General features: G+C 48.5%; 2 protein-coding genes across 3 annotated transcripts in view; both read left to right on the top strand.

The window, feature by feature from the left end:
- The window catches only part of LOC114582717 (uncharacterized), a 40,548-nt gene extending 16,213 nt beyond the window's left edge, over positions 1 to 24,335 (top strand). The window contains exons 2-6 of one of the 2 annotated variants that reach the window (XM_077917862.1): positions 19,578 to 20,047; positions 20,189 to 20,270; positions 20,497 to 20,579; positions 21,116 to 21,242; positions 22,514 to 24,335. In XM_077917862.1, coding sequence (XP_077773988.1) covers positions 19,646 to 20,047; positions 20,189 to 20,270; positions 20,497 to 20,579; positions 21,116 to 21,242; positions 22,514 to 24,180 — 2,361 coding nt within the window. In that variant the 5' untranslated portion in view covers positions 19,578 to 19,645 and the 3' untranslated portion in view covers positions 24,181 to 24,335. Of the gene's footprint in view, positions 1 to 19,577; positions 20,048 to 20,188; positions 20,271 to 20,496; positions 20,580 to 21,115; positions 21,243 to 22,513 lie in introns of those variants that run through there. The other variant, XM_077917863.1, reaches the window with a different exon arrangement.
- LOC114582750 (uncharacterized) lies at positions 334 to 15,728 on the top strand. Its single transcript, XM_077917911.1, is given in 7 exon segments — positions 334 to 450; positions 1,661 to 2,145; positions 2,319 to 2,400; positions 2,626 to 2,708; positions 3,160 to 3,286; positions 4,371 to 6,057; positions 13,996 to 15,728. Coding segments are annotated over 6 exon segments (3,954 nt in total). The 5' UTR covers positions 334 to 450; positions 1,661 to 1,710; the 3' UTR covers positions 15,536 to 15,728.
- Positions 24,336 to 26,570: the final 2,235 nt, after the last annotated feature.

Genomic DNA, 26,570 nt, shown 5'->3' with positions numbered 1-26,570 from the left:
GAAAGGTTGCAGCCTTTGGGGCTCTTTAGACTTTAGAGCAGGGGTTCCCAATTAGCTAATTACTGAGCCCCCCCCCCCTCATTTTCAAAAGCCAAGCCTGGACTAGAGTAAATGGAAGGAGAGTTGCATCTCCTGACAGTGGAACTCAGGGACATCCAAGGAGTCGGGATGTTGGAAGATTCAGGACAGATAAAATTAAACACAAGGCAGAGTTCACCTGCGGAACTCCCCGGCACAGGAGGGAGAGGGAGAGAGGGGGAACTGGCTTGCCAAGGGTTAAAAGGGATTGAGCTGGATTCCTAGAGGGGAGAGAAAATAAAGGCGTTGGGGGGGTTGGGGGGAGAAACTCCCGAGCCCAAGCCCCTCCCTCTCCGCCCTGCCTAAAAAGGAGGAGGGGCCTTTGTCTCTCTCTTCTGCACGTGCTGCCTCCAGGGCGCCTCCGGGGAGCCGGTGAGTCTCTGCATTGGGGAGAAGAGGGGGGTCCCCGGGATGCAGGGGGGGTCCAGTTGCTGGAAGGAAGCGCAGGGGGAGAGAGGGGGGGCTCTTGCGCCCCAGTCCTGCAGATGTTCTGATATTTGGGGTAGCAAATGTGAGCCCCTTGAATTGGGCCAGGAAAACTGGTCAATAAAGCTGCTGTTTGAGAGGGGAATTAGATGTGTTCTCAAGGTGGTGGGGCTTCAGTGAGGAGCCCCCCCCCCATGGATGCCCCCTGGAGCTCCTTGGAGAAAAGGGGGAGAGAGAAAGACAACGAATCAAGAGAGGGGTCCTGCCCGCTGCATTTGGGCAGCTCTGCCTAGAGGGCACTGCCATGGCCTCCTGGGGTCCAGAGCGTGGAGGACCCTGGTTGGAAAGGGATCCTGCTAGTCACTGAGGCCACCTGAGCCCCCATTGAGTATGTTGGATCCAGGAGAATCCCCAGACAAAGCTGGCTGTGGGGAGCTTAACTACATCACAGTATTATTATTATGGTTATGATTATCATTATCATTATTCATTACCCGCCCTTCACCGTAAGCCCCCACAGCAGTTGACAACATTAAAATGCTAATTAAAATTCAGTAATAAAACTCAATACAGTATTGCACTTGCTTCTTAGTGCTGTCCTTTGGTCTGTCCCACATGAACTTTGGCCTCGCCCATTTCATCCTCAGGGGCTTGGCCAGATCAGGATCTGGCCCTCAGAACACAGAAAAGGGATCCCACCCCAGGAGTCTGTCTGGAGGTCGTTGGAGATGCACAGTGCTAGAAAATGAGACAGAAGCAGAAAAGGAGAGTGCCCTGAAATGGGGATGGGAGGGAGAGCAACTCTTGAGGAGCCCCACTCTGGCCTAGTGCCCACATTACACTAGGAACAAAGGAATCATTGTTCTGACTTCATTCCTGGGCTGAAAACACTGAGAGGCAGGAGCCACCAGGTCGATTCATCTCACAGAAACCCCTTCATTTGCCTCCACTTTTGGCCTGGTCACTTTCCTTCCAGGAGGGCAAGAGGATTTCTTCTTCTCCTTTCTTCTTCCTTTCCTTCTTTAAGAAAGCTCAGAGTCTGGCCTGTAATGTAGTCATACTCTGGTTCCTAGCAAGACTCATCCACACTTGCTCAGGGGACCTTCTTCTTCTGACCGTGTACCAATTTCCTAAAAGCAATGTGTTTGCTTTGCAGTATTTAGCAGCACCTCTAAATCAGACAGACAGAACTTGGTCAAAGAAAAGATGGATTCCTTCCTAAAGATGGATGAGGAAGACTCAGCTGGCTTTGGAGTAGGAAGAGGCCATGCTATGGAAACTGGGAGCAGTGGGGGATTCTGGGAAAGCTCCATGCAGAAGATCCTGGGAGAGGAGGACACCCTTTGCTCAGAGGTGCAGAGCCAGCAGTTGAGGCAGTCCTGTCACCAGGAGGCTGAAGGACCACGAAAGGTTTGCAGCCAACTCTACTGCTTTGACCATCAATGGCTGAAGCCAGAAAGGCACACGAAAGCTGAGATGCTGGACCTGGTGATCTTGGAGCAGTTCCTGGCTGTCCTTCCAGCGGAGATGGAGAGCTGGGTGAGGGAATGCGGAGCAGAGACCAGTTCCCAGGCAGTGGCCCTGGCCGAAGGTTTCCTCCTGAGTCAGGCAGAGGAGAGGAAGCAGGTGGAGAAGAAGCAGGTGAGAGAGACTTTCCTCCGGATACTCCCAAGGGGCTCCAAGGAGGGAGAAGATCCCTAAATCCCATCCTTTTTTGGGGAATGACATTGGATACCCCTCCAGTTTTTGTCCCAGCCATTCCTTTTCAAACCCATCTCCACATTCTCTATTACAAATTCTTGTTGCTCTTTCAGGAAAAGGATCTGTTGGCAGAAATGGGACCAGATTCCTCTGAGGCAGAGAGGACTTTGCTGGACACCAGAGAGAAGCCGCTGGGTAAGGAGGAAGGAAGTTTTCTTCTTTTGATTCCATTCGGTTGATTCTGAAACTACTCTGTGGGTTCTGTCAGTGTTTTGGGGATGACACTTGGGGCCAAGAAGCCAAAGAAGATCAGATATATTTTAGCACAACTAAATTATGAAATGGGGACAAACTCCCAAATGCACCTCTGAGAGAAGCATCCTGCACTCCGGTCTCCCCACTTCCCTTTGTCTCTCGCAGGTGAAAGAAGGATGCCGGCAAGACCTCCTCCTGCATCTCTTCATCCTGGTGGAGGGGAAGCAGCGGCTGAGGAACCGGATCAGGTAGGGGGAAGGAGCCTTGGGGGGAAAGAGGCTGAGGGGGCGGGGAGACAGGGCGTTTCTGGGGACAAATGAATCCCCTCTTGCTCTCTGTCAAAGCTGCCCTTAACAAAGGCTGAAAATGCCATTAATGAAGGTTTATGCACTGAGGATAAAGAGTAACCCCTTCACCTTAACCCTGAATGTCACTGGTATTCATTATAAATTGTCTTTCGGACATCTGGGGAGTCTTTCCATCCCAGAACAACACACAGGGAGAGGAGAGAGGGATTCTTCCATTTGGCAAACAGACAAATTGATCTGAATAAAACAACATGGAGTTCATTAAAATAAGCATCAATAATCAAAATGTGCGGCAGACCAATCCAATTAAAACAACCCAGGCAGGAAGCAAAAGAGCAACGTGCAGGAAATAATCTTTATGCTGCCTAAGAGAAGGATATTTTTCTTTCAGGGTTCAGTTTCTTTTGAAGATGTCGCTGTTTGTTTCACGGCTGAGGAGTGGGCGTTGCTGGATCCTGCCCAGAGAGCTCTGCATAAGGAAGTCATGGAGGAGACTTGTAGGACCATGATCTCTCTGGGTAAAGTTCCCTCTTGGGTCATAATATCTGTTTTGGAATTCAATAGATATTTCTCTGGGAAAACCTGGGATTCTCACACCCCCACAGCTCACCTTGCATGGAGGACTAGGGACTGTTTCGTCTGTGGATATTGTTCCTCCGCTTCTGCCTTTTTGCACAAGGATCAGGATGTGGATAGGCTTTCTGAGTGTTTTGAACCTTTGAACCAATCAGTTGTTCCATATCCAGTTCTAAACTGTAGCTTCTGGCTTAGGAACAGCTTCTTTCTTTCTTTCTTTCTTTCTTTCTTTCTTTCTTTCTTTCTTCCCTATTTACATTTGTAAATCTGTGGACTTTTCTTCATCTATTGCTGTCTCAGGTTTCCCCCCCAACAGATTCTGTCCATTCTCTAATCTGCAGTCTCTCTCAAACCTCTCAAGCCATTCTGCACATTTCATCTCTTAGCTGCTGGTTATGGCACATCAAAAATCAAAAGGCATTCCATGTTATTTTTGCTATGATTTACTAATTATGATTTATTAGTTTTTCTCCCTTGCCCATCTCCGCTTCTCTGCACTTATAAAAAGTTCCCGTCGGTTTTCAGTCCGTTCTGCATAGGAAAAACAAACGGAGAAAGGATATTTATCAACATTGTAGCTTTGAAGTTAAAGGCAGAGTCTCAGAACTTTATATTCATTTTAATATTTTGAAATCACCAATAGTTAGTTTTGAGCTTTTTGATCTATTTCCCAAACCCATTTAGAATTCTGTCATTACACAGCAATTTAATTCTCCCCTGGACGCTAGGTAATTGGTAGACAGAGAATCCAATTCATATTCAAATAGAGTTCTGACCTTGCAGATGGAGTTGGTTCAATGATTGAGCCAAAGAAATTTCACCCCTGAAAAGAACAGGCTTTTTGAATATGAATTTCCCATAAATATGTCAGTGAATGTCAGTCAGCAAAGGCAGTGAACTCTGCAGTAAGACTTCCCATCTAACTCCCTTCAGATCTTCCCTTATCACAAATGTTCATTTGCATTATTCAAAAACTGGGAACTCTTTTCTCTCTTGGGCTCTGATCTGTTCCTCTCTTAATTGCAGATGGTGATGAATTAGAAATTAAGAACAAGGGAAAACACGACAAAATCCTCACAGTGGAGAAGCCACATCCAGATTTGGAACATGGAGAGAACTTCAGTCAGAGCTCCCATGCCACTTCCCATCAAATAAATCCTATTGGGAAGAAACCCTTTCAGTGTTTGGAATGTGGAAAGAGCTTCAATCACAGCTCACATCTCAAAGACCATCAAAGAATTCATTCCGGGGAGAAACCATATCAGTGCTTGAAGTGTGGGAAGTCTTTTCCTACAAGCAAATGCTTCCGTCGACATCAGAGGATTCACAGCGGGGAGAAACCCTTTCAGTGTTTGGAATGTGGGAAGAGCTTCTCCAGGAAGGAGAGTCTCACTTCCCATCAAAGAATTCATACAGGGGAGAAGCCGTATCAGTGCCTGGAATGTGAGAAGTTCTTTACTACAAGAAGAAACTTACATAAACACAAGAGAATTCACAGTGGGGAGAAACCATATCAGTGCTTGGAATGTGGAAAGAGCTTCAGTCAGAGGGCAAGTCTCATTTCTCATCAAATAATTCATAAAGGAGAGAAGCCATATAAGTGCTTGCAATGTGGAAAGAGCTTCGGTCGGAGGTCCTATCTCTCTTCCCATGAAAGAATCCATAGAGGGGAGAAACGATATAAGTGCTTGCAATGTGGGGAGTCTTTTCCTACAAGCAAATACTTCCGTCGACATCAGATTATTCACAGCAGAGAGAAACCATACCAGTGTGTGGAATGTGGGAAGAGCTTCTCCAGGAAGGACAATCTCACTTATCACCTCAGAATTCATACAGGGGAGAAACCATTTCAGTGCTTGGAATGCACAAAATGCTTTACTACACGAAATTTATTTCATCAACATCAGAGAATTCACACTGGGGAGAAACCATTTCAATGCCAAGAGTGTGGAAAGAGCTATAGATGGAGATCCCATTTCACTTCCCACCAAAGAATTCATACAGGGGAGAAACTATTTCAGTGCCTGGAATGTGAGAAGTTCTTTACTACAAGAAGAGACTTGCAACAACATAAGAGAATTCACAGTGGGGAGAAACCATATCAGTGCTTAGAGTGTGGGAGGAGCTTCAGGCGGAACGACCATCTCACTTCCCATCAAATAATTCATACAGGGGAGAAACCATTTCAGTGTCTGGAATGTGGGAAGAGCTTCAATCGGAGGTCATGTCTCACTTCCCATCAAAGAATTCATACTGGGGAGAAACCATATAAGTGCTTGCAATGTGGGGAGTCCTTTCCTACAAGCAAATACTTCCGTCGACATCAGAGTATTCACAGCGGAGAGAAACCGTACCAGTGTGTGGAATGTGGGAAGACTTTCTTCAGGAAGGACAGTCTCACTTCTCACCTCAGAATTCATACAGGGGAGAAGCCGTATCAGTGCTTGGAATGCACAAAGTGCTTTGCTACAAGAAGAGACTTGCAACAACACAAGAGAATTCACACTGGGGAGAAACCATATCAGTGCTTAGAGTGTGGGAAGAGCTTCAGTCAGAGGGCCAATCTCCGTTCCCATCAAAGGGTTCATACGGGGGAGAAACCATATCAGTGTGTGGAATGTGGGAAGAGCTTCAGTCGGAGCTCAAGTCTCACTTCCCATCAAAGAATTCACAGTGGGGAGAAACCATATCAGTGCTTAGAATGCAAGAAGAGGTTTACTACAAGCACACATGTCCGTCGACATCAGAAAATTCACACTGGGGAGAAACCATTTCAATGCCAAGAGTGTGGAAAGAGCTTCAGTCGCAGGTCTCATCTCACTTTCCACCAAAGAATTCATACAACGGAGAATCCCGAATAGTGCTTGGAATGTGGAAAGAGATTCACCTGGAATAAATGTTTCTGGTGGGGCTGGGGCTGGGGCCATTTCATCCATCTCAAGGCCTCCACCTGCACTCTCAAAGCATCCCCACCCACCCAGTTTGCATGTGACTAGAGGTGGGCATGACCTCACCTGCCCAGGTAACATAGAGCAGGACTGGTCAGCCACCTCTCTCTCTCTCTGACTACTTTCATCGAAGAAGCAACATCTGCTTAGCCTAAGATGCCTTCTTGGCTTGCAGCCAAGAGAGGACAAAGGAACTGTCTCCTTATGGGATAGTTTCCAGGTGTACATTACTTTTCTAAGCTAAGTCTGCCATCTGGGATCCAATTGTGAACAGAATGTGAATGAGTAAACTCTTTATACTTTTACAGAAGACTGTGTTGTGTCTTATCTTTTATGAGGGACTAAAGGGGACATTACAAATGAAACTTATTATAGAGGCTTTAGCGAGCCTGAGCAAACGCATGTGCTGTGAGTTTAAAAAGGGGAATGTTACTCTGCTAAATTGTGGAACTTGTTAACACAAGTTGGAAAGGATATAATCAGACAATATATCCTCTCCTGCATCCCTGAATATTCCCACACTAACTACCGGCCGGTTGCTCATCTCCCTTTCCTGGGCAAGTTTCTGGAGCGGGTGGTTGTGGACCAGATCCAGGGGCTCTTGGAGGAAACTGATTTTCTACATCCATTTCAATCAGGGTTTAGGTCCAGTTTGGGCACAGAAACTGCTTTGGTGGCCCTGAATGATGACTTCTCTCAAGAGAGAGACACAGGGGAACATGTCCCTGTTAATTCCCCTCAACCTCTCACCGGCTTTCGATACAACTGACCATTGTCTCCTTCTGGAGTGGCTGTCCGAACTGGTCCTACTTGGATGGTCATTCCCAGAGGGGGATGCTTGGCAAATGCTTTTCAGACCTTGGCCTCTAGGAGTTTGCTGCTGTGCAGGAGACCGTGATAGCCGTCAACTAGGATGGCTTTCAAAGAGGATGAGAGACATTCATGGGGGGAGCGATATGGATGCCCCTTCTAGCCAGGCGGGAGGGACTCTGCCTTCCCAGCTGGAGGCAGCCCCGCTTCTGAGCCCAGGAGGGGAGAAGAGGGCTCTTGTCTTGGGATCTCGCTTGTGGGTTTGCAATAATGGGCATCTGCTTGGCCACTGTGAGGACAGGAGGCGGGGCCTGTGGGGCCCGATCCAGCAGCTGCGGGACTCTCCCGATGTTCTCCTCAGATGTCAGATGTCAGTCAGAGTCCTAAATCGAAGGGCACTCAAAGGGACCCCCAGATGTGGGAGGTGACCCCCGAGGGCTGGAGCCCGGGGCTGGGCTAGCTCCCTCCGCCATCCGTCCACTTGGCACACACATGCGCGCCCTTTGCGGAGGGGGCAGGACCGGTGGGCTTCTGCTGGCCAGAGCCGCTTCTTTTCTGGCGGAGCCTCCGTCTCCACACAAACCCATTTTCATGTGTCGGGGGGGGGGGCCCGCTCTTCCCGCATCCTCCTCCAGTTCCCTTTCCGTCCAGCCAGGCTCCGGGCGGCTCTGTTGATGCTGCTGCTGCTGCTGCCGCGCCCACCTCGAAGCTGGACCAGCTGCTCCGGCAATCATGGATCCTTTTATTTATAGAGATATCTATGGACCCCTGGCAGGGGCCCACCTCGCCACCCCCCAGCTGCGGCCCTGCCTGCTTCTCGGGGCGCGCGTGTGGCTGCCAAGCCCGCCTCGCCTTGCCCTCGCTAATCCTCCGGCGCGCCTTCGCCCGGGCGGGAGGCGAATGGAGGGCGGCAGGGAGGGAAGATGGGGAAGAAGGGGAAAGGACGGAGGGCGAAAGAAAGGCGGGCGGGAGGAGCCTTCCTGGGAGGAAGAGACAGGCGGAGCCCCAGGGGACGCTGCGCATGAGTCCCCGCAGCGCGGAACTGGACGCCCCAGAACCGCCGCAGCCCCCCCCCCCCCCGCCGCCAGCTGCATCACACTGTGAACTCATGTGGAGCTTGTGGTCCACCAAGACCCCTCGATCTTTTTCACATGCACTGCTATGTCCCCCATTCTATATTTGTGCATCTGGTTCATGCCTATGGAAATTCATTTTGTCAGCTTGCCCCCAGTTCTCCAATCTGTACATGGTAATCTTGAATCCCGATTCTGTGCCACTAGCTGCCCCTCCCAGTTTGTGCCTTCCCTCCCAGTTTGGTGTCATCTGCAAATTGGATGAGCATCCCCTCAACTCCTCCATTCAAGATCGACAGATGGAGCAAAACAGGCCCCGGACAGAGCCCTGCAGCCCCCCCGGTCCCAAATCTATGGCGTAACCTCAGGGGGGGGGTGCAGTCGCCTCTCCTCATGATGTTTGAGGAGTTGGAAAAGGTTCACAAAAGTGCTGCCAAAATGATCAAGGCAGACTTGGCTTTGAAGAAAGGTTGCAGCCTTTGGGGCTCTTTAGACTTTAGAGCAGGGGTTCCCAATTAGCTAATTACTGAGCCCCCTCCAATTTTCAAAAGCCAAGCCTGGCCTAGAGAAAGTGGAGGGAGAGTTGCATCTCCTGACAGTGGAACTCAGGGACATCCAAGGAATCGGGATGTTGGAAGATTCAGGACAGGTAAAATTAAACGCAAGGCAGAGTTCACCTGCGGAACTCCCCGGCACTGGACACCGGAGAGAGGGGGAGAGAGGGGGAGCTGGCTTGCCAAGGGTTAAAGGGGATTGAGTGGGATTCCTAGAGAGGAGAGGAAGTCAAGGGGGGGGGGGGTTGGGGACCGGGAACTCCCCCAGAGGAGGAGGGGCCTTTGTCTCTCTCTTCTGCACGTGCTGCATTCATGGCGCCTCCGGGGAGCCGGTGAGTCTTTGCTCTTCTTGCAAAGGGTGCAATGGGGAGAAGAGGGGGGTCCCTAGGATGCATGGGGGGTCCAGTTGCTGCAAGGGGGAGCAGGGGGAGAGAGGGGCTCTTGCGCCCCAGTCCTGCAGATGTTCTGATATTTGGGGTACGAAATGTGAGCCCCTTGAATTGGGCCAGGAAAACTAGGTTGTGGGGCTTCAGTGAGGAGGGGGGGCCCATGGATGCCACCTGGAGCTCCTTGGAGAAAAGGGGGAGAGAGAAAGACAAGGAATCAAGAGAGGGATCCCGGCCACTTTTGCATTTGGGCAGCTCCGCCTAGAGGGCACTGCCATGGCCTCCTGGGGTCCAGAGCGTGGAGGACCCTGGCCTCGTCCTCTATGTCTGAGCTGGAAAGGGATCCTGCTAGTCACTGAGGCCGCCTGAGCCCCCAGTGAGTGTGTTGGATCCAGGAGAAGCCCCAGACATCGCTGGCTGTGGGGAGGTCAAGCTATATCACAGTATTTTTATTTTTATGATTAATCATTACCTGCCTTTCTCCTTAAGCTGCCAACATTAAAACACAAGATTGAAACACAATATTGCACTTGCTTCTTAGTGCTGTCCCACATGAACTTTGGCATCGCCCATGTGGCCCTCAAGGGCTTGGCCAGATCAGAATCTGACCCTCAGAATGCAGAAAAAGGGATCCCACCCCAGCAGTGTGTCTGGAGGACGTTGGAGATGCACAGTGCTAGAAAACGAGACAGAAGCAGAAAAGGAGAGTGCCCTGAAATGGGGATGGGAGGGAGAGCAACTCTTGAGGAGCCCCACTCTAGCCTAGTGCCCACATTACACTCGGAACAAAGGAATCATTGTTCTGACTTCATTCCTGGGCTGAAAACACTGAGAGGCAGGAGCCACCAGGCTGATTCATCTCACAAAAACACCTTCATTTGCCTCCACTTTTGGGTTGGTCACTTTCCTTCCAGGAGGGCGAGAGGATTTCTTCTTCTCCTTTCTTCTTCCTTTCCTTCTTAAATAAAGCTCAGAGTCTGGCCTGTGATGTAGTCATACTCTGGTTCCTAGCAAGACTCATCCACACTTGCTCAAAGAACCTTTCTATTCTCCTGACAGCGGGTCAATTTCATAACAGAACAATATATTTCCTTTGCAGTATTTGGCAGCACCTCTAAATCAGACAGGCAGAACTTGGTCAAATAAAAACTGGATTCCTTCCTAAAGATGGATGAGGAAGACTCAGCTGGCCCTGGAGCAGGAAAAGGCCATGCTATGGAAACTGGAAGCCGTGGGGGATTCTGGGAAAACTCAGTGCAGTTCGGTGAGGTGGACACCCTTCGCTCAGAGGCGCAGTTGAGGCAGTTCTGCTGCCAGGAGGCCAAAGGACCCCGTGAGGTTTGCCGCCGGTTCCTCCACCTTGACTGTCAGTGGCTGAAGCCAGAAAGGCACACGAAAGCTGAGATGCTGGACCTGGTGATCTTGGAGCAGTTCCTGGCTGTCCTTCCAGTGGAGATGGAGAGCTGGGTGAGGGAATGCGGAGCAGAGACCAGTTCCCAGGCAGTGGCCCTGGCCGAAGGTTTCCTCCTGAGTCAGGCAGAGGAGAGGAAGCAGGTGAGAGAGACTTTCCTCTGGATGCTCCCAAGGGGCTCCAAGGAGGGAGCAGGACCCTAAATCCCATCCTTTTTTTGGAATGACTTTGGACACCCCTCAAGTTTTTGCCCCAGCCATTCCTTTTTTAACCATTCTCCACATTCTCTATTACAAATTCTTGTTGCTGTTTCAGGAAAAGGATCTTTCTGCAGAAACGAGTCCTGATTCCTCTGAGGCAGAGAGGACACCGTTGGACACCAGAGAGAGGTTGCTGGGTAAGGAGGAAGGACTTTCTTCTCAGTTGGGTCACATTCTGGAGATTCTCAAACTACTCTGTGGGTTCTTTTAGTGTTTTGTTTTTGTTTTATAATATTTATTACTTTTCCAAAAAATTAAACACTAAAAAGACTACAATACAATACAATACAATACAATACAATACAATACAATACAATACAATACAATACATTAAACTAACAAAACGAAACAAAAACAATAAAATAAATCAAACAATTTCATTATCCCATCTTTCATTCACTTATTTCCACCACCTCCTCACACCTCCCTTTTTGTATTCCACTTCTGTTAATTATTTCAGCAATTCCATTCCATCTTCCTCTGTTCTTTTAGTGTTTGGAGGAAGACACTTGGGCCAAGAACCCAAAGGAGAGATGTACCTACTTTAACACAACTAAAATATGAAATGGGGACAAAGGCCAGAAAGTACCTCTGAGAGAAGCATCCTGCACTCCTGTCTCCCCACTTCCCTTTGTCTCTCACAGGTGAAAGAAGGATGCCGGCAAGACCTCCTCCTCCTCCATCTCTTCATCCTGGTGGAGGGGAAGCAGCGGCTGAGGAACCGGATCAGGTATAATAATAATAATTTTTTATTTATACCCCGCCCATCTGGCTGGGCTTCCCCAGCCACTCTGGGCGGCTTCCAAAAAATATTAAAATACTGTAATAAATCAAACATTAAAAGCTTCCCTGAACAGGGCTGCTTTCAGATGTCTTCTAAAAGTCTGATAGTTCTTATTCTCTTTGACATCTGGTGGGAGGGCGTTCCACAGGGCGGGCGCCACCACCGAGAAGGCCCTCTGCCTGGTTCCCTGTAACTTGGCTTCTCGCAGTGAGGGAACCGCCGGAAGGCCCTCGGCACTGGACTTCAGTGTCCGGGTAGAATGATGGGGGTGGAGATGCTCCTTCAGGTCTACTGGGCTGAGGGTGTTTAAGGCTTTAAAGGTCAGCACCAACCCTTTGAATTGTGCTCGGAAACGTACTGGGAGCCAATGTTGGTCTTTCAAGACCGGCGGCCGCTCCCAGTCACCAGTCTAGCTGCTGCATTCTGGATTAGTTGTAGTTTCCAGGTCACCTTCAAAGGTAGCCCCACGTAGGGTGAAGAAGCCTTGGGGGGGAAGAGGCTGAGGGGGGAGGGGGAGAGGACATTTCTGAGACAGAACAAATCTCTCCCCTCCGCATTGCTTCTGTCAAAGCTGCCCTTAACAAAGGCTGAAAATGCCATTAATGAAGATTTATGCACTGAGGATAAAGAGTAACCCCTTCACCTTAACTCTAAATGTCACTAGTATTATTCATTATAAATTGTTTTTAGGACATCTGGATAGTCTTTTCATTCCAGAACAAAACTTAGGTAAGAGGAGAGAGGGATTCTTCCATTTGGCAAACTGGAACGCTTGCACAGACATATTGATCTGAATAAAACAACGTGGAGTTCAATAAAATAAGCACCAATAATCAGAATGTGCGGCAGACCAATCCGATTAGAACAACCCAGGCAGGAAGCAAAAGAGCAATGTGCAGGAAATGATTTTTATGCTGCCTAAGAGAAGGATCTTTTTCTTTCAGAGCTCAGTTTCTTTTGAAGATGTTGCTGTTTGTTTCACGGCTGAGGAGTGGGCATTGCTGGATCCTGCCCAGAGAGCTCTGCATAAGGAAGTCATGGAGGAGACTTGTAGGACCATGATCTCTCTGGGTAAAGTTCCCTCTTGGGTCATCATCTCTGTTTTGGAATTCAATAGATATTTCTCTGGGACAAACCTCCCATATTTGGATGGATCCCAATGTTGCCACCTAGAGCACCTGGGATTCTCACACCCCCACAGCTCACCTTGAATGGAGGGCTGGGGACTGTTTTGTCTGTGGATATTGTTCCTCCGCTTCTGCCTTTTTGCACAGGGATCAGGATGTGGATAGGCTTTCTGATTGTTTTGAAACAATCAGTTGTTCCATATCCAGTTCTAAACTGTAGCTTCTGGCTTAGGAACAGCTTCCTTCCTTCCTTCCTTCCTTCCTTCCTTCCTTCCTTCCTTCCTTCCTTCCTTCTTTCTTTCTTTCTTTCTTTCTTTCTTTCTTTCTTTCTTTCTTTCTTTCTTCTCTTTTTACATTTGTAAAGCTGTGCACTTTTCTTCATCATCTGCTGTCTCAGGTTCCCCCCCCCAACAGATTCTGTCCATTCTCTCACCTGCAGTCTCTCTCAAACCTCTCCAGCCATTCTGCACCTTTCATCTCTTAGCTGTAGGTTATGGCATATCCAAAATCAAAAGGCATCCCGTGTTATTTTTGCTATGATTTACTAACTATGATTTATTAGTTTTTCTCCCTTGATCGTCTCCGCATCTCTGCACTTATAAAAAGTTCCCGTCGGTTTTCAGTCCGTTCCGCATAGGAAAAACAGAGAAAGGAGATTTACCAATTGTGAAGCTTTGAAGTTAAAGGCAAAGTCTCAGAACTATATATTCATTTTAATATTTTGAAATCACCAGTACTTAGTTTTGAGCTTTTTTTGATCTATTTCCCAAACCCATTTAGAATTCTGTCATTACACAGCAATTTAATTCTCCCCTGGACGCTAGGTAATTGGTAGACAGAGAATCCAATTCATATTCAAATAGAGTTCTGACCTTGCAGATGGAGTTGGTTCAATGATTGAGCCAAATAAATTTCATCCCTGAAAAGAACAGGCTTTTTGAATCTGTATTTCCCATAAATATATCAGTGAATGTTAGTCAGCAAAGGCAGTGAATTCTGCAGTAAGACTTCCCATCTAACTCCCTTCAGATCTTCCTTTATCACAAATGTTCATTAGCATTATTCAAAAACTGGGAACTCCATTTCTTTCTTAGGCTCTGACCTGTTCCTCTCTTCGTTGCAGGTGGTGATGAAATCGAAATTAAGAAAAAAGGGCAACACACCAAAATTCTCACAGTGGAGAAGCCATATCAAGATTTGGAGTGTGGGGAGAACTTCAGTCAGGGCTCCCATGCCACTTCCCATCAAATAAATCCTATTGGGAAGAAACCCTTTCAGTGCTTGGAATGTGGAAAGAGCTTCAATCACAGCTCACATTTCAAAGACCATCAAAGAATTCATTCCGGGGAGAAACCATATAAGTGCTTGAAGTGTGGTAAGTCTTTTCCTACAAGCAAATGCTTCCATCGACATCAGAGGATTCACAGCGAAGAGAAACCGTACCAGTGCATGGAATGTGGGAAGAGCTTTTCCAGGAAGGACAGTCTCACTTCCCATCAGAGAATTCATACAGGGGAGAAACCATTTCAGTGCTTGGAATGCACAAAGTGCTTTACTACACGAAATTTATTTCATCAACATCAGAGAATTCACACTGGGGAGAAACCATTTCAATGCCAAGAGTGTGGAAAGAGCTATAGATGGAGATCCCATTTCACTTCCCACCAAAGAATTCATACAGGGGAGAAACTATTTCAGTGCCTGGAATGTGAGAAGTTCTTTACTACAAGAAGAGACTTGCAACAACATAAGAGAATTCACAGTGGCGAGAAACCCTATCGGTGCTTGGAATGTGGAAAGAGCTTCAGGCGGAACGACCATCTCACTTCCCATCAAATGACTCATACAGGGGAGAAACCATTTCAGTGTCTGGAATGTGGGAAGAACTTCAATCGGAGGTCATGTCTCACTTCCCATCAAAGAATTCATACAGGGGAGAAACCATATAAGTGCTTGGAATGTGGGAAGTCTTTTCCTACAAGCAAATACTTCCGTCGACATCAGAGTATTCACAGTGGAGAGAAACCATACCAGTGCATGGAATGTGGGAAGACTTTCTTCTGGAAGGACAATCTCACTTCTCACCTCAGAATTCATACAGGGGAGAAGCCGTATCAGTGCTTGGAATGTGAGAAGTGCTTTACTACAGGAGGAGACTTGCATCAACACAAAAGAATTCACACTGGGGAGAAACCATATCAGTGCTTAGAGTGTGGGAAGAGCTTCAGTCAGAGGCCCAATCTCCGTTCCCATCAAAGGGTTCATACGGGGGAGAAACCATATCAGTGTGTGGAATGTGGGAAGAGCTTCAGGCGGAACAACCATCTCACTTCCCATCAAATGACTCATACAGGGGAGAAACCATTTCAGTGTCTGGAATGTGGAAAGAGCTTCAGTCGGAGCTCAAGTCTCACTTCCCATCAAAGAATTCACAGTGGGGAGAAACCATATCAGTGCTTAGAATGCAAGAAGAGGTTTACTACAAGCACACACTTCCGTCAACATGAGAAAATTCACACTGGGGAGAAATCATTTCAATGCCAAGAGTGTGGAAAGAGCTTCAGTCGCAGGTCTCATCTCACTTTCCACCAAAGAATTCATACAACGGAGAATCCCGAATAGTGCTTGGAATGTGGAAAGAGATTCACCTGGAATAAATATTTCACGTCCCATGAAGCATCTGGTGGGGCTGGGGCCATTTCATCCATCTCAAGGCCTCCACCTGCACTCTCAAAGCATCCCCACCCACCCAGTTTGCATGTGACTAGAGGTGGGCATGACCTCACCTGCCCAGGTAACATAGAGCAGGACTGGTCAGCCACCTCTCTCTCTCTCTGACTACTTTCATCGAAGAAGCAACATCTGCTTAGCCTAAGATGCCTTCTTGGCTTGCAGCCAAGAGAGGACAAAGGAACTGTCTCCTTATGGGATAGTTTCCAGGTGTGCATTACTTTTCTAAACTAAGTCTGCCTTCTGGGATCCAATTGTGAACAGAATGTGAGTGAGTAAATTCTTTTATACTTTTACAGAAGACTGTGTTGTGTCTTATCTTTTATGAGGGACTAAAGGGGACATTACAAATGAAACTTATTATAGAGGCTTTAGCGAGCCTGAGCAAACGCATGTGCTGTGAGTTTAAAAAGGGGAATGTTACTCTGCTAAATTGTGGAACTTGTTAACACAAGTTGGAAAGGATATAATCAGACAATATATCCTCTTCTGCATCCCTGAATATTCCCACACTAACTACCGGCCGGTTGCTCATCTCCCTTTCCTGGGCAAGGTTCTGGAGCGGGTGGTTGTGGACCAGATCCAGGGGCTCTTGGAGGAAACTGATTTTCTACATCCATTTCAATCAGGGTTTAGGTCCAGTTTGGGCACAGAAACTGCTTTGGTGGCTCTGAATGATGACTTCTCTCAAGAGAGAGACACAGGGGAACATGTCCCTGTTAATTCCCCTCAACCTCTCACCGGCTTTCGATACAACTGACCATTGTCTCCTTCTGGAGTGGCTGTCCAAACTGGTCCTACTTGGATGGTCATTCCCAGAGGGGATGCTTGGCAAATGCCTTTCAGACCTTGGCCCCTAGGCGTTGGCTGCTGTGCAGGAGGCGGTGATAGCCATCAACTAGGATGGCTTTCAAACAGGATGAGAGACATTTGTGGAGGGGAGGGATATGGAGGCCCTTCTAGCCAGGCTGGTTCTGCTCTGCCTTCCCAGCTGGAGGCAGCCCCGCTTCTGAGCCTCAGTTGCTGGAATCCCCAGGAGGGGAGAAGAGGGCTCTTGTCTGAGGACCTCCCTTGTGGGTTTGCCATAATGGGCATCTGCTTGGCCACTGTGAGGACAGGAGGTGGGGCCTGTGGGGCGGATCCAGCAGCTGCGGGACTCTTCCGATGTTCTCCTCAGATGTCAGCCACATTGGAGTTTAGTGTGGATTTGAAGCTCCTCCTCTCTTGCCTCAGGATAAATATAAAGGAAGGAGGGGCGGGGTGGGGGGATGGAGAGAACTTCTCCCCGCTTCTCTCCTCATCCTAGACGGTGCGGGAGGGGAGGGTCATAAATCGCAGGGACTCAAAGGGACCCCCAGATGTGGGAGGTGACCCCCGAGGGCTGGAGCCCGGGGCTGGGCTGGCTCCCTCCGCCATCCCTCCACTTGGCACACACGTGCGCGCCCCCTCCCTCCCTCCCTCCCTCCCTCCCACACAAACACGCGCGCGCCCTCTGCCGAGGGGGCAGGACCGGCGGGCTTCTCCTGGCCAGGGCCGCTTCTTTTCTGGCGGAGCCTCCCTCTCCGCACAAACCCATTTTCACGTGTCGGGGGGGGGGCGCTCTTCCCGCATCCTCCTCCAGTTCCCTTTCCGTCCAGCCAGATTGATGCTGCTGCTGCTGCTGCTGCCGCCGCCGCGCCCACCTCGAAGCTGGACCAGCCGCTCCGGCAATAATGGATACTTTTGTTTAGAGAGATATTTGTGGATATATTTCTAGCCGATTTTGCGCCCCCCCCTCGCCGCCCCCGGCTCCGGCCCTGGCTTCTTCTCTGGGCGCGCGCCTGGCAGGCCCCTTGCTCGCCATCCCGCCTCGCCTTTCCCTCCGCCGGCGCGCCTTCGGGAGGGAAGATGGGGTCCCGGTCCGTGGGGAAGAAGGGGGCGAAATAAAGGCAGGAAGCCTCGCGGGAGAGACAGGCGGAGCCCGAGGGGGGCGCAGCGCGGAACTGGACGCCCCAGAACCGCCGCCTTCCCCCCCCGCCAGCTGCATCACACTGTGAACTCAGGTGGAGCTTGGCGTCCACCAAGACCCCTCGATCTTTTTCGCATGCACTGCTATGTCCCCCATCCTATATTTGTGCATCTGGTTCTTCCTGCCTAAGTGCAGAATCTGACCTTTGTCCCTATGGAAATTCATCTGTAAATGGTAATCTTGATTCCTGATTCTGTCCTTTGTGCCTTCCCTCCCAGTTTGGTGTCATCTGCAAACTGGATGAGCATCCCCTCAATTCCTCCATCCAAGATCGACAGATGGAGCAAAACAAGCCCCGGACAGAGCCCTGCAGCCCCCCTGATCACCAATCTATGGCGTAACCTCAGGGGGGGGGGGTGCAGTCGCCTCTCCTCATGAAGGATGTTTGGGGAGTTGGAAAAGGTTCAGAAAAGGGCTGCCAAAATGATCAAGGCAGACTTGGCTATGAAGAAAGGTTGCAGCCTTTGGGGCTCTTTAGACTTCAGAGCAGTGCTTCCCAATTAGCTAATTACTGAGCCCCCCCCGCTAATTTTCAAAAGCCAAGTCTGGACTAGAGAAAGTGGAGGGAGAGTTGCATCTCCTGACAGTGGAACTCAGGGACATCCAAGGAATCGGGATGTTGGAAGATTCAGGACAGGTAAAATTAAACGCAAGGCAGAGTTCACCTGCGGAACTCCCCGGCACTGGACACCGGAGAGAGGGGGAGAGAGGGGGAGCTGGCTTGCCAAGGGTTAAAGGGGATTGAGTGGGATTCCTAGAGAGGAGAGGAAGTCAAGGCGGTGGGGTTGGGGGGGGGGAACAAAACTCCCGAGCCCAAGCCCCTCCCTCTCCCGCCGCCTAAAAGGGAGGAGGGGCCTTTGTCTCTCTCTTCTGCACGTGCTGCATCCATGCCGCCTCCGGGGAGCCGGTGAGTCTCTGCATTGGGGAGAAGAGGGGGGTCCCCGGGATGCATGGGGGGTCCAGTTGCTGCAAGGGGGAGCAGGGGGAGAGAGGGGCTCTTGCGCCCCAGTCCTGCAGATGTTCTGATATTTGGGGTACGAAATGTGAGCTCCTTGAATTGGGCCAGGAAAACTAGGTTGTGGGGCTTCAGTGAGGAGGGGGGGCCCATGGATGCCACTTGGAGCTCCTTGGAGAAAAGGGGGAGAGAGAAAGACAAGGAATCAAGAGAGGGAGCCGGGGCAATTTTGCATTTGGGCAGCTCTGCCTAGAGGGCACTGCCATGGCCTCCTGGGGTCCAGAGCGTGGAGGACCCTGGCCTCGTCCTGTCTGAGCTGGAAAGGGATCCTGCTAGTCACTGAGGCCACCTGAGCCCCCAGTGAGTGTGTTGGATCCAGGAGAAGCCCCAGACATGCTGGCTGAGGGGGGGGGGGGGCTAAGCTACAACACAGTATTTTTATTTTTATTATTATTCATTACCCACTCTTCACCGTAAGCTCCCAGAGCAGCCGATAACTTTAAAACACAATAATAACTTTGGCCTCGCCCATTTGGCCCTCAGGGGCTTGGCCAGATCAGGATTTGGCCCTCAGAGCAGAGAAAAAGGGATCCCACCCCATCAGTCTGTCTGGAGATGTAGAGATGCAAAGTGCTGATTTCATTCCTGGACTGAAAGCACTAAAAGGCAGGAGCCACAAGGCTGATTCAACTCACAGAAACCGCTTCCATTGCCTCCACTTTTGGCCTGGCAAGAGGATTTCTTCTTCTCCTTCCTCCTTCCTCCAGAGAAGCGGACACGGAGCAATGGATGCAAACTACAAGAAAGAAGATTCCACCTCAACATTAGGAAGAACTTCCTGACAGTAAGAGCTGTTCGACAGTGGAATTTGCTGCCAAGGAGTGTGGTGGAGTCTCCTTCTTTGGAGGTCTTTAAGCAGAGGCTTGACAGCCATATGTCAGGAGTGCTCTGATGGTGTTTCCTGCTTGGCAGGGGGTTGGACTCGATGGCCCTTGTGGTCTCTTCCAACTCTAGGATTCTATGATTCTATTCTATGATTCCTTTTTTTTCTTACAGAAAGCTCAGAGTCTGGCATGTGGTGCAGTCCAGCCCTGGTTCCTCGCAAGACTCATCCACACTTGCTCAGGGGACCTTCTTCTGCTGACCATGTGCCAATTTCATAACAGAACAATATATTTCCTTTGTAGAGTTTGCCAGCACCTCTAAATCAGACAGGCAGAACTTGGCCAAGGAAAAACTGGATTCCTTCCTTTAGATGGATGAGGAAGACTCAGCTGGCCCTGGAGCAGGAAGAGGCCATGCTATGGAAACTGGGAGCAGTGAGGGATTCTGGGAAAGCTCTGTGCAGAAGATCCTGGGAGAGGAGGACACCCTTTGCTCAGAGGTGCAGAGCCGGCAGTTCAGGTGGTTCTTCTCCCAGGAGGCCGAAGGACCCCGAGAGGTTTGCAGCCGGTTCTACCACCTTGACCATCAATGGCTGAAGCCAGAAAGGCACACGAAAGCTGAGATGCTGGACCTGGTGATCTTGGAGCAGTTCCTGGCTGTCCTTCCAGCGGAGATGGAGAGCTGGGTGAGGGAATGCGGAGCAGAGACCAGTTCCCAGGCAGTGGCCCTGGCCGAAGGTTTCCTCCTGAGTCAGGCAGAGGAGAGGAAGCAGGTGAGAGAGACTTTCCTCTGGATGCTCCCAAGGGGATCCAAGGAGGGAGAAGATCCTAAAAAACTCTCCAAATTGCTCATCCTTTTTCCTTTTCTAACCCTTCTCCCCATTCTCTTTTTTGAATCCTTGTTTCTCTTTCAGGAAAAGGATCTGTCTGCAGAAATGGGTCCTGATTCCTTTGGGGCAGGGAGGACTCCATTGGACACCAGAGAGAGGCCGCTGGGTGAGGAGAAAGGAGTTTTTTCTTAGTTGGGTCACATCCTAGCGATTCTCAAACTACTCTGTGGGTTCTTTCAGTGTTTTGGGAAAGACACTCGGGGCCAAGAGCCCCAAGGAGAGAAGATGTATTTAAACAAAACTAAAATATGAAATGGGGGCAAACTCCCAAATGCACCTCTGAGAGAAGCATCCTGCACTCCTGTCTCCCCACTTCCCTTTGTCTCTTGCAGGTGAAAGAAGGATGCCGGCAAGACCTCCTCCTCCATCTCTTCATCCTGGTGGAGGGGAAGCAGCGGCTGAGGAACCGGATCAGGTAGGGGGAAGGAGCCTTGGGGGGAAAGAGGCTGAGGGGGGGGGGAGAGAGACAGGGCGTTTCTGGGGACAAATGAATCCCCCCTTGGCTTCTGTCAAAGCTGCCCTTAACAAAGGCTGAAAATGCCATTAATGAAGGTTTGTGTGCTGAGGATAAAGAGTAACCCCTTCACCTTAACTCTGAACGTCACTAGTATTATTCATTATAAATTGTCTTTGGGACACCTGGGGAGTCTTTCCATCCCAGAACAACACACAGGGAGAGGAGAGAGGGATTCTTCCATTTGGCAAACTGGAATTCTTGCACAGAGACAATGATCTGAATAAAACAAGGTGGAGTTCCACCCATTTTCACTAAGATTCATACCCATCATTAAAATACATGATGAAATAACTCCATTAAAGCATTAAAATAAGAACCAATAATCCGAATGTGCAGCAGACCAGTCTGATTAGAACAACCCCGGCAGGAAGCAAAAAAGCAACGTGCAGGAAATGATTTTTATGCTGCCTAAGAGAAGGATCTTTTTCTTTCAGAGCTCAGTTTCTTTTGAAGATGTCGCTGTTTGTTTCACGGCTGAGGAGTGGGCGTTGCTGGATCCTGCCCAGAGAGCTCTGCATAAGGAAGTCATGGAGGAGACTTGTAGGACCATGATCTCTCTGGGTAAAGTTCCTGCTTGGGTCATAATCTCTGTTTTGGAATTCAGGAGATATTTCTCTGGGACAAACCTCCCATATTTGGATGGATCCCAACGTTGCCACCGAGAGTGCCAGGGATTCTCACACCCCCACAGTTCACCTTGAATGGAGGGCTGGGGACTGTTTTGTCTGTGAATATTGCTCCTCCGCTTCTGTCTTTTTGCCCAAGGATCAGGATGTGGATAGGCTTTCTGAGTGTTCAGGGAAGTTGGTTCTGCCAGCTTTTGATTTTTGTGGATTTTTTGGTGGAGCAAAAAGTCTTTCTCCAAATTGATTTCCAATGGATGAGAGGCTTTTTCTGCCTCTGTTTAATTTACAGATCAGTCTTTGCTACCTCCAATCGTCCATAAATCTCTTCTGGCTTCGGAACAGTTTCTTTCTTTCTTTCTTTCCTCCATACAGTTGCAAAGCTGTGGACTTTTATGCATTTACTGCTGTATCAAAAATCAAAATGCATTCATTGTTATCTTTTCTATGATTTACTAATTATGATTATTTAGTTCTCCTTCTTTGATCTTCTCTGCTTCTCTGCACTTATAAAAAGCTACTGAAAATGGTTTTTAGTCCATTCTGCATAGGAAAAACAGAGATGGGACATTTACAAACAGTGTAGCTTAGAAGTTAATGAAGGCAAAGTTTCAGAACTATATATTCATGTTAATATTTTGAAATCACCAGTAGTTAGTTTTGAGCTTTTTGATATATTTTCAAGACACATTTAGAATTCTGTCATTACTCAGTATTTTATTTCTCCGCTGGACACTAGGTAATTGGTAGACAGAGAATCCAATTCATATTCAAATAGAGTTCTGACCTTGCAGATGGAGTTGGTTCCATGACTGAGCCAAAGAAATTTCATCCCAAACAAGAACATCCTTTTTGAATCTGAATTTCCCATAAATATGACAGTGAATGTCAGTCAGCAAAGGCAGTGAACTCTCCAGTAAGACTTCCCATCTACCGTATTTTTCGCTCTATAACACGCACCCGACCATAACACGCACGTAGTTTTTAGAGGAGGAAAATCCATAGGCATGCCACCCGTAGGCATTTCCTCCATAACACGCACAGATATTTCCCCTTACTTTCTAGGAGGAAAAAAGTGAGTGTTATGGTGCAAAAAATATGGTAACTCCCTTCAGATCTTCCTTGATCACAAATGTTCATTAGCATTATTCAAAAACTGGGAACTCCATTTCTTTCTTAGGCTCTGACCTGTTCTTCTCTTCGTTGCAGGTGGTGATGAATCAGAAATTAAGAACAAGGGACAACAGGACAAAATCCACACAGTGGAGAAGCCATATCAAGATTTGGAACATGGAGAGAACTTCAGTCAGAGCTCCCATTCCACTTCCCATCAAAGAAATCCTATTGGGAAGAAACCCTTTCAGTGCCTGGAATGTGGAAAGAGCTTCAGTCGGAAGAATAGTCTTACTTCCCATCTAAATATTCATACAGGGGAGAAACCATATCAGTGCTTGGAATGCACAAAGTGCTTTGCTGCAAGAAAAAAGCTATGGAAACATAAGAGAATTCACACTGGGGAGAAACCATATCAGTGCCTGGAATGTGGAAAAAGCTTCAGTTGGAAGCATAGGCTTACTTCCCATCAAATAATTCATACAGGGGAGAAACCATTTCTGTGCTTGGATTGTGGGAAGAGCTTCAGGAAGAGGACCTATCTCACTTCCCATCAAAGAATTCATACAGGGGAGAAACCATTTCAGTGTCTTGAATGTGAGAAGTTCTTTAGTACAAGAAGAGATTTGCATCAACATAAGAGAATTCATAGTGGGGAGAAGCCATTTCTGTGCTTGGAATGTGGGAAGAGCTTCAGTCAAAAGGGAAGTCTCACTTCCCATCAAAGAATTCATACAGGGGAAAAACCATTTCAGTGCCCGGAATGTGAGAAGTTCTTTAGTACAAGAAGAAACTTACATCAACATAAGAGAATTCACAGTGGGGAGAAACCATACCAGTGCTTGGAATGTGGGAAAAGCTTTAGGAAGTGGACCTATCTAACTTCCCATCAAAGAATTCATACAGGGGAGAAACCATTTCAGTGTGTGGAATGTGAGAAGTTCTTTACTACAAGAAGAGACTTGCATCAACACAAGAGAATTCACACTGGGGAGAAACCATATCAGTGCTTAGAGTGTGGGAAGAGCTTCAGGCGGAGCTCATGTCTCACTTCCCATCAAAGAATTCACACAGGGGAGAAACCATATAAGTGCTTGGACTGTGGGGAGTCTTTTCCTACAAGCAGATACTTCCGTCGACACCAGAGTATTCACAGCGGAGAGAAACCATACCAGTGTGTGGAATGTGGGAAGACTTTCTTCAGGAAGGAGAGTCTCACTTCTCACCAAAGAATTCATACAGGGGAGAAACCATTTCAGTGCCTGGAATGTGAGAAGTGCTTTACTACACGATATGGGTTCCATCGACATAAGAGAATTCATAAGGGAGAGAAACCATTTGAATGCCAAGAGTGTGGAAAGAGCTTTAGTGACAGGTCCCATCTCACTTCCCACCAAAGAATTCATACAGGGGAGAAACCATACCAGTGTGTGGAATGTGGAAAGAGCTTCTCCAGGACGGAGAGTCTTACTTCCCACCAAAAAATTCATACAGGGGAGAAACTATATCACTGCTTGGAGTGCACAAAGTGCTTTACTACACGACATGGGTTCCATCGACATCAGAGAATTCACACTGGGGAGAAACCATTTGAATGCCAAGAGTGTGGAAAGAGCTTCAGATGGAGCACCCATTTCACTTCCCACCAAAGAATTCATACAGGGGAGAAGCCATATGAGTGCTTGGAATGTGGGAAGAGCTTCGGTCGGAGAGACCACCTTACTTCCCACCAAAGAATGCATACGACGGATAAACCTGAATAGGGCTTGGAATGCGGAAAGAGCTTCAGCTGGAAGGAAATCTCACTTCCCATGAAAAACTCACAGTGGGGAAAATCCTGGAGTCATAGAGTAGTAGCTTTGGGAGGAATTTTGAGGGTCATCTAGTCTAACCAGTGCAATGCATCTTGATGATTAGCAGTGGCGTAGCGTGGGGGGTGCAGGGGGGGCCGGCCACACCGGGCGCAACATCGGGGGGGGGCGCGCTCGCCGCCTCCGGAGTCACCGAAGAGCCTCGGGCGCAGGCTGTAGCAGAGCCCCATGTCTCACGGAACTGACGAGCTGGCAGCGGCTCTCAGCGCTCGCCGCGGTCCCCGCGCGTCAGGGCCGCGGAGGGCGCGCCAGGCAGCCCCTCCTCACAGCCCCACCGCCGTCGCTGCTGCTGCAGCAGCTGGGCCATGTTGCATTTTCCTCGCCTCTCTGCCCTCCTCCTCCGGGCAAGCAGCGTCGTTTGGGCAGCAGTGCCAGCAGCAACTTGCCTCAGATCACCTGACACGGACCCGCCGCCGCCGCCGTGGCTACCTTACCGTAAATACCCCAGCCCAGGCAGCAGCAAGAAGAAGCTGGCAGCGGTAGCAGGTTAGGGGTTAGGGGACGCAAATTACTTGCCTTGCCCTGGGTTAGGGGGCGCAAATTACTTGCCTTGCCCCAGGTTAGGGGGCGCAAATTACTTGCCTTGCCTCGGGTTAGGGGGCGCAAATTACTTGCCTTGCCCTGGGTTAGGGGGCGCAAATTACTTGCCTTGCCCCGGGTGCTGACAACCCACGCTACGCCGCTGATGATTAGTCAGAATCTTCTTTCTTGTTATGTTCTTGTGGGGTTACATGGTTCTTCACCTCCTTTACAATCGTGAGAATAACCCTGTACAGAATAATCAGGGTCCTTATCTGTTTAGATGTTTAGCTTGAATGAGACATAGTGCACCCCAGAGAGAGAACACAAATAAGCAGACAACCAATGTGTATTGGAATTTCTATACAACATTGCTTTATTGATTAACAAACTTAACACATAACAAGACAAGGGAACATGCACTCAGACACACACGCAATCACACACACACACACACACACACACACACACACACACACACACCTTCTCTGGGTTGGCCAGACCTAGAGGGTGGCTGGCAGGCAGCCGGATCTCGACTGCGTCTGACTCACACCTCAGTCCGAAAGAGACTAATCTTATACGCTCTTCTCATTGTGCATCTAAGTCTCATGTTCCTGAGTGACATGTTCCTGGCAGTCCTCCATCTTTAGCATGTTCTAGGCATATCACAACTCTTACTCTTTGTACCCGGTCTTCTGGCACGGTACAACACTCACTCTTTGGGGCTAGCATTGCATGGCGTAGTCTTTATGCTTCATTGTAGGTACAGGACTTTTTGCCAGAACATGAACATTCCATTCGCTTCTTTTGATCAGCACAGTTCATTCATAACACACTTCATTCATAATAGCATCCATTTTGTAAGGTGTTCTTCAGCCTAAAATGTGTGGTGGTCTTCAGCCATCTTGTGGCTCATTCAAAACATGCCATTCATAACAACTGTGAGTTAGGTTAGGCTCCCCAAGGTCTCCCAGTGAGCTTCATGGTCAAGTAGGGATTTGAACCCAGGTCTCCCAGGGTGTAGTCAAATACTCTGAGCAATGTACTACACTGGCTCTCCCATGAGACTCTTAGAAATTGTCCATGCATGTTTGCTTAAAATTTGGGTGCCATATTCTGGTGTTTGTGTCTAAAGTTGTATACTCCTCTAGCAAAGTAATTTATGGAATAATAGTAAGTACAGTATTATAATAGATTTAAGGCAATGTTAGCTGGGGGAGGGGGAAGTTTCAAATTCTGGGGGTGAGTGGTGATTGGCTGTGAATTTGGAAGGCTGTTTGAGTAAGTACAACATAACAATCAGGCCTTTGGCTTACTAAACTTTCTCTAACCTATTAAATGTGTTTGTGGGAGGCAGATCACTGGTTTGTTTCATTTTTTCTTTTTATGTATTGTGTTTTTCTTTTGCATTTTAATAGGGGGAACCGCCCTGATGTTTTCAGATTAAAGCAGTATACAGACTTAATAAACTAAGTGTTGGGTGTTAGTCATAACCAATAAATGAAACATTTAAAAATACTCAAGCAAACAAAACAATTTCCACATAAATCACAACAACTTAAAAAAAGATACAAAACAACAGCAACAGCAGCAGCAGCTACAACCCCCCCCCCCAGGAGTCAGTCTGGGCCCTGCCCTCCCTGACCCGGTGGGAAAAGGCCTGCAAGGCAGGGAGCAGGTCTTCCAGGTCTTCTGGTCCAGGTGGTCTCCAGGTTCTTGAGTAGAGACAGTTGTGGAGAGGGGTAGATAGGAGTTGTGAAGGA

This window comes from Podarcis muralis, chromosome 13 (genome assembly GCF_964188315.1).
Source record: "Podarcis muralis chromosome 13, rPodMur119.hap1.1, whole genome shotgun sequence".
NCBI lineage: Eukaryota > Metazoa > Chordata > Lepidosauria > Squamata > Lacertidae > Podarcis > Podarcis muralis.
The sequence above is the reverse complement of the archived record's forward strand: the minus strand, read 5'-3'. Positions and strand labels throughout refer to the sequence as shown.